The sequence below is a fragment of the Punica granatum genome, chromosome 5, assembly GCF_007655135.1.
Source record: "Punica granatum isolate Tunisia-2019 chromosome 5, ASM765513v2, whole genome shotgun sequence".
Classification (NCBI taxonomy): Eukaryota; Viridiplantae; Streptophyta; class Magnoliopsida; order Myrtales; family Lythraceae; genus Punica; species Punica granatum.
In genome coordinates, this window is record NC_045131.1 from 7,308,051 (window position 1) to 7,315,855 (window position 7,805).

The following is a 7,805-nucleotide window of genomic DNA, read 5'->3' on the forward strand; positions in this document are numbered from 1 at the left end:
ATTCCAAGCACAAAATGCTTCGTATTCAAAGGAAATTCTGCTCATTGCCTAACAGTTTGATGATTTAGACGGACTCCTTGAATGGGCTTTTCCTTTTGGGCCTCTATATGCCAATGTTGCTGGGCTGAGTTGGATGACCAAGCCCAATTCTGAAAGAGTGATTAATTTTTAAGAGAAAACTCAAGAAAATCACATCATCACACTTTGGGTAGGAAAAGTATAGAACTACATTCGACTTACTCCTCTTGTGCATGTGGAACCAAAAGAAGCACGATGAAAATCGTCGATGGCTGTCGGAGATTGTGTGGAAGAGGATGTGAGAATGCTGTGGTTTTCGACAATGATTGTTTGGAAGAGGATGTGAGGATGTTGTGGTTTTCAACAATTTGTTGCCTTTCTTTGTCACATATATCTTCCGTTCCTAGTCGGTGTAATATTAACGGCACTCTTATTTCCTGTTATATGTATTGCAGATACTCTGTCATCGGACCTATGACCGTGTCGATTCAATTGTCAGGAATGGTGCTTGCAAACCTTTGGTAGCTGGCCTTCTTGCCCATACCCTTCTTCTTATCAAGTCATTTGAATCATTTGGGGAACCCACAAATTCTTGTTCTTGAGTGTTTGTGGACTGTGATTTCACTTGGACTAATCCCATACCTGTTTAAACTGTAGATACTGAGGCCGAGGATTCAAGAAGTATCTCAAAAGAAAGAAAATTTTACTTATCTGTATCGAGTCAATCACAGCTGTTGATTGTTATGGATCGCACATTAATTATAACGAGACATTCAGAATAGCCAAATATCATGACTAGTTCAACAATGATACGCTTTTAACATCTGTTTTAAGCAAAAATCTTACGTTAGAGAGATTCTAACTCCAATTAACACCAACTTCCAAAAAAAATGCCAAAGAAAAGAAAATTAATCGGAAGTTGACATTAAGGCACTACGCCCTTCATCAATTTGGGCCACTGGGGGTTTAGCAATGTTAGATAACGAGTGGGCCAACTTTGGCCCATTGTGATCACCTCTGAATTTTTATTTTTAAATTTTTTATGTGAACTATGATATCTAAAAATTCAATTGGGTCATGACTAATTCAATAAGCTTAAACGAAATAAGGGATAAAATTCTTCGAACTCGAAACGTTATTTAAATAAAATAAGCGTCGAACCGTTTGAATCGAAAATTGTATTGTCATTATTTATTGTTCTCTCTTGTATTTATTATTATTATTTTTGGGAACTAAGCAGGCTAAAGCCCGAACATACAATTAAACTAACGGAAGTTATAGGGTTCAGCTACTGGAGGGAAAGTCCTATTAGGGTGACCTCTTGTTGCAAGTTGAGCAAGTCATTTTTTTTTTTTTACACCTACAACCTATGGGCTCACCCCTCCACCAATGAACATTGCCCACGTCACTCTAACAGATAGGTCCTAGGTGGGCCCCACACCTATACCCACACCTTTAAAAAAGAAAAATTGGAGTACGATGCCTCGTTGATCTCTAGTTCATTTGTGTTGCACTCGTGATTAAGGGCGTTTTACTAGGCTAATATTGGTGTATGAAAGAAATGAACTAGAGAGCGATGGAAAATCACTCTTGTGCTTGGAGGCACCGTACAAGGCTAATATCGATGTACGACGAAAATGAATTAGAAAGCGACGGAGGATCGCTCTCATGCCTAGGGGCGTCGTATTAGGGTAATTTGGAATACGACTCATGTGAACTAGAGAGCGACGGAGCATCACTCTCGTGCTTGGGAGTGTTGTACCCTAATATTGTTGTACGACATAAATGAACTACAGAGCGATGGAGCGTCGCTCTCGCGCTTGGGGGCATTGTACTAATCTAATTTGGAGTACAACGCATATGAACTAGAGAATGATGGGGCGTCGTACAAGGCTAATATTGGTACACGACGGAAATGAATTAGAGAGTGACTTAGCGTCGCTTGTGTGCGACGAAAATAATAGAGAGCGAAGGAGCATTGGTCTCTTACTTAGGGGTGTTGTACAATCGTACTATGCTAATATGGTGTCATATTAGCCTTGTATGATGCCTCTAAGCACGAGAGCGACGAAGCTTCGTGGCTCTCTAGTTCATTTACATCGTATACCAAATTAGCCTAGTATGGCGCACCCAAGCACGAGAGCTACTCTCCAGCTCATTTTCGTCGTACAAGGCTAATATGCTCCGTCGTTCTCTAGTTGATTTTCGTCGTATAAGGCTAATATTAGTGTACGATGGAAATGACCAATAGAGCGATGGAACGTCGCTCTCGTGCTTTAGGGAGTTGTACTAGGCTAATTTGCAGTACGATGCATATGAACTAGAGAGCGACGAGGTGTCGCTCTCGTGCTTAGGGGCGCTTTACAATTGGTGTACGATGAAAATGAACTAGAAAGCAACTTAGCATTGCTTTTGTTTCCTACAAAAATTGTATAGAGCAACGGTTTGTCGCTCTCTAGTTCATTTACGTTGTACACCAAATTAGCCTAGTACGATGCACTCAAGCATGAGAGCGACGCTCCATCTCATTCACCACAATAGGCCTTTCATTATAAATGGATCATACTCAGCTTTATACCAATCTGCATGACTTGCTTCCTATCTCTCAAACACTACGGCCTATGCATGATCCCGAGCAACGACCGAGTCCGTCTTCATTTTGCTGAAATACAATTTTATGATGATCAAACCTTCAGTAGCCTCAACAAACGAGTATTCGATGTATATATTCAGGTGAGCGTAAATTTCACTTCTTTTGTTCTTCCATTAATTGAATGATAAGCTTTTAAATTAATAATTAGTTCATCTTTATTGCAGGGTAAGAAAGTGTTAGAAAACTTCAATATCATGGAAGCAACTGGAGGTGCTAGAATTGGAATTTATCGAAATTTTAATGCCATGGTTGACATGAAAACTTCAATGCTGGAGATCCACCTCTGTTGGTTAGGAAAATGAACATCGGCTATTCCTGAAATGGGGTGTACGGACTGCTCATAACTGCTAATATGGTGTCATATTAGCCTTGTATGATGCCTCTAAGCACGAGAGCGACGAAGCTTCGTGGCTCTCTAGTTCATTTACATCGTATACCAAATTAGCCTAGTATGGCGCACCCAAGCACGAGAGCTACTCTCCAGCTCATTTTCGTCGTACAAGGCTAATATGCTCCGTCGTTCTCTAGTTGATTTTCGTCGTATAAGGCTAATATTAGTGTACGATGGAAATGACCAATAGAGCGATGGAACGTCGCTCTCGTGCTTTAGGGAGTTGTACTAGGCTAATTTGCAGTACGATGCATATGAACTAGAGAGCGACGAGGTGTCGCTCTCGTGCTGAGAGGCGTTTTACAATTGGTGTACGATGGAAATGAACTAGAAAGCAACTTAGCATTGCTTTTGTTTCCTACAAAAATTGTATAGAGCGACGGTTTGTCGCTCTCTAGTTCATTTATGTTGTACACCAAATTAGCCTAGTACGATGCACTCAAGCATGAGAGCAACGCTCAATCTCATACTCCACAAAGAGTCCTTTCATTATAAATGGATCATACTTAGCTTTATATCAATCTGCATGACTTGCTCCCTATCTCTCAAACACTACGGCCTATGCATGATCCCGGGCAACGACTGAGTCCGTCTTCATTTTGCTGAAATACAATTTTATGATGATCAAACATTCAGTAGCCTCAGCAATCGAGTATTCGATGTATATATTCAGGTGAGTGTAAATTTCACTTCTTTTGTTCTTCCATTAATTGAATGATAACTTTTAGATTAATAAGTAGTTCATCTTTATTGCAGGGTAAGAAAGTGTTAGAAAACTTCAATATAATGGAAGCAGCTGGAGGTGCTAGAATTGGAATTTATCGAGATTTTAATGCCATATTTGACATGAAAACTTCAATGCTGGAGATCCACCTCTATTGGTTAGGAAAAGGAACATCGGCTATTCCTGAAATGGGGTGTACGGACCGCTCATAACTGCTAATATGGTGTCATATTAGCCTTGTACGATGTCTCTAAGCACGAGAGCGACGCTTTGTCGCTCTCTAGTTCATTTACATCATATACCAAATTAGCCTAGTATGGCGCACCCAAGCACGAGAGCTACTCTCCAGCTCATTTTCGTCGTACAAGTCTAATATGCTCCGTCGTTCTCTAGTTGATTTTCGTTGTATAAGGCTAATATTAGTGCACGATGGAAATGAACTAGAGAGCGATGGAACGTCGCTCTCGTGCTTTAGGGAGTTGTACTAAGCTAATTTGCAGTACGATGCATATGAACTAGAGAGCGACAAGGTGTCGCTCTCGTACTTAGGGGCGCTTTACAATTGGTGTACGATGGAAATGAACTAGAAAGCAACTTAACATTGCTTTTGTTTCCTACAAAAATTGTATAGAGCGACGGTTTGTCGCTCTCTAGTTCATTGACGTTGTACACCAAATTAGCCTAGTACGATGCACTCAAGCATGAGAGCGACACTCCATCTCATACACCACAAATAGTCCTTTCATTATAAATGAATCATACTCAGCTTTATACCAATCTGCATGACTTGCTCCCTATCTCTCAAACACTACGGCCTATGCATGATCCCGGGCAATGACCGAGTCCGTCTTCATTTTGCTGAAATACAATTTTATGATGATCAAACATTCAGTAGCCTCAGCAAACGAGTATTCGATGTATATATTCAGGTGAGTGTAAATTTCACTTCTTTTGTTCTTCCATTAATTGAATGATAAGCTTTTAGATTAATAAGTAGTTCATCTTTATTGCAGGGTAAGAAAGTGTTAGAAAACTTCAATATCATGGAAGCAGCTGGAGGTGCTAGAATTGGAGTTTATCGAGATTTTAATGCAATGGTTGACATGAAAACTTCAATGCTGGAGATCCACCTCTATTGGTTAGGAAAAGGAACATCGGCTATTCCTGAAATGGGGTGTACGGACCGCTCATAACTACTATTATCGTGACTCCAAGTAAGTTCCAATGTATTATCTCTGCAATGTGTTTTTTCGTCCAATTCAACATATATAATTCCTTTATATACTGTTTTTTTGTAGACTTAAATGTTCCAGGTGGAATGTCAACACGTCAAATCGTGGGACTTGTAATAGCTTTACTCATTTGCATCATACTAGTAGTACAATCTAATCAAGGTTCATGTAAAGTAATTAGTCACCTATGGTTTTTTTCTTTACATTTACAAATGTTTATTTCGTGTAATTTAATATTTGTTTCTTTTTTTAGAGCTAGAATTAATGGCTGGTGAGTTTACTCTAAGACAACTCAGAGCTACTATAGAAAACTTCGATCCGAATAATCGGATTGGAGAATGAGGATTTGGACCAGTCTACAAGGTAGTAAATTTCTAAAATTGTAATCTAATCAAAATATATACCTATTGGAAGTGAGGGTCCAATGAGCTCCTTAGACTCTACTACAGTGGGTTGTTCAAGGCTGAGTTATTGGATGATTCCTGGAATGATTTTGCTTGATTTTGTCAGCTATGAATTGTGTTTATGATGTGGGCTAAAGTGAATGATGATAAAGGGTTGTGTTTGTTGATAATAATAAACAATGGCTTATGCTTGATATTGTGTTGGGTACGAGCTGAATTGAAACGGTGATAGGAGATGATACGTGATATTGAGGATGGATGTTGAAGGGATGAGCGGCTAAGATGTGGGATGGCCGCTTTTTGCATTGACTTGGGAATGGTTTATTTTGGTAGAATTATCCTTGTTTTGATTTTGTCGACTATGGGTATAAACTAGTATTGGTTGTGGAGGTCTCTAGAGGTTTGTCTCATATCATTATGGGCCCCTCAATGTCAATTTACGGCACTTGTGCTTGGTGGTCTGTCTTGTTTTTGGACTTTAAGTGTTCGTTTGGGTCACCTTTACCTCATGGGATGTATCCTTCTTGTGTCTAGACACCTTCGAGTCGATTTCTCTTACGTTTCATGTTGTTTGGGGCTAGTTAAGATCGATTTACATTGCATTCACGCTCAGGTCTGATCTGAATAAGGTATCTAGGGGTCCATTGAGGCTTGTTTTGATCATCCTCGTGTCATAGGACGAGTCCTTCCCGAGTCTAGTCACATCATGACCGCTTTCCCTTTTGTCTTGTGTCGTCTCAGGGGCTTTAAGGTTGATGTTCAATGTCTCTACCATCTGATTGGACTAGATTAGGGGCGTTAAGGCCTCATTCCGAATAGTGTAGAAAGATTGTTGTTGAATTTGATTGCAGGGTACACAATAATAGATAATATTTCTTGTCATCAAAATAGATGATAATTTATTATGGGTCATATCAAAATAAACTTTTCCTAATGGCGTTAAGGGCTCATTCCGAGTAGTGCAGAAGGATTGTTATTGAATTTGATTGCAGGGTACACAATAATAGATAAGACTGCTTGTCATCAAAATAGATGATAATTTATTATGGGTCTTGTCAAAATAAGCTCATCCTAATAAGCTCGTCCTAATAAGTATGTCGTGATAAAATAACGTTTTGTCACAATATCTTATAACTTATAGTGATAAACTTATTTTCGCGATGAAAACATTATATAATGTGAGTCATGATTTATCAAAATATGTATATACATATATGTTAGTTATTATGGGAATACTTGATTTGTGGCGCTCACACAATATTGAAGATATGTGTATACATATAATTATATATGTATCTACATACATATTAAGTATATGCATTATGAGACTTTATTTAGTATAATTTAGCATTATTATCACAATATACAGATTAAGTATGTATATACATGCATATTAAGTATGTATATACATATATGTAAGTTATATGAAAACTCATATAATATTGAAGAAATGTTTATACATATAAATAAATATGTATCTACATACATATCAAATATGTGTATTATGAGACTTTATTTAATATAATTAACATTCTTATCACAATTTACTTTTCTTGTGATAAAATTTCCTTCGTAGCAATATAATTTGTCACTACATACAAAATTTCTTGTAGTGGTAAGCTACGAGATAGGACTTTAATATACGTGAAGCAACTGTCTAAAACATCAAAGCGGGGAAAATGAGAATTTCTGAATGAGATACGCAAAATTTCTAACCCAAAACACCATAATCTTGTAAAGCCGCATGGGTGTTGTATGGAAGGGAACCAATACAATCTTGAACGGGCACTTTCCAGTAAATCATTTATTCTTAAAAATATCGTGGTTAATGTTTTTTTTTTTTTAATCAGATTTTACTGCACCCATTGTCTTATTCCTTTTTTCTTTCATTGATTTTCCTTCAGGACGTGAGGAGCAGAGATTGAACTTAGACTGGGCCACAAGGAGGAAATTTTGCATTGGAATTGCCAAAGGATTGACATATCTGCACGAGGAGTCTGCCCTCAAAATTGTGCATCGAGACATTAAAGTGACAATTGTGCTGCTTGATACAGACTTCAATGCGAAGATTTCGGACTTCGGATTGGCGAAAAATCTATGAAGTGGAGAAGACATACATGAGCACTAGACCCACTGGAATAATGTAAGTTTTTAGTTAATTAAGTACGGATCGAGTTTGTTTCTTAAGCTACTGAGATTACCTGTGATGGTTGTTTTTGTTTTCAATTGGCAATGATTACATGGTTCATGAATACGTGAGGAGGGTCACTCGACTGTCAAGCAAGATTCTAATTAAATTCTAATGTATTATTTCTGCAATGTGTTTTCTCGTCCAGTTCAACATATATAATTCCTTTATATACTGTTTGTTTGTAGACTTAAA

At 38.1% G+C, this 7,805-nt stretch overlaps 1 protein-coding gene across 1 annotated transcript; it reads left to right on the forward strand.

The window, feature by feature from the left end:
- Positions 1-286: 286 nt before the first annotated feature.
- Positions 287-7,523, forward strand: LOC116207978 (probable LRR receptor-like serine/threonine-protein kinase At1g29720). Its single transcript, XM_031541125.1, has 9 exons — positions 287-360; positions 474-539; positions 3,699-3,735; positions 3,819-3,943; positions 4,679-4,715; positions 4,800-4,924; positions 5,100-5,161; positions 5,272-5,289; positions 7,327-7,523. Exons 1-9 carry the CDS (start codon positions 287-289, stop codon positions 7,521-7,523), a joined length of 741 nt encoding a protein of 246 aa, XP_031396985.1.
- Positions 7,524-7,805: the final 282 nt, after the last annotated feature.

Coding starts and splice junctions, on each gene's coding strand:
- LOC116207978 (XM_031541125.1), top strand. CDS start 287: ATGGCTGTCGGAGATTGTGTGGAAGAGGATGTGAGAATGCTGTGGTTT. Junction 540..3,698: donor ATGGTGCTTGCAAACCTTTG/GTAGCTGGCCTT, acceptor TCAAACATTCAG/TAGCCTCAGCAATCGAGTAT. Junction 4,925..5,099: donor CTGGAGATCCACCTCTATTG/GTTAGGAAAAGG, acceptor TAAATGTTCCAG/GTGGAATGTCAACACGTCAA.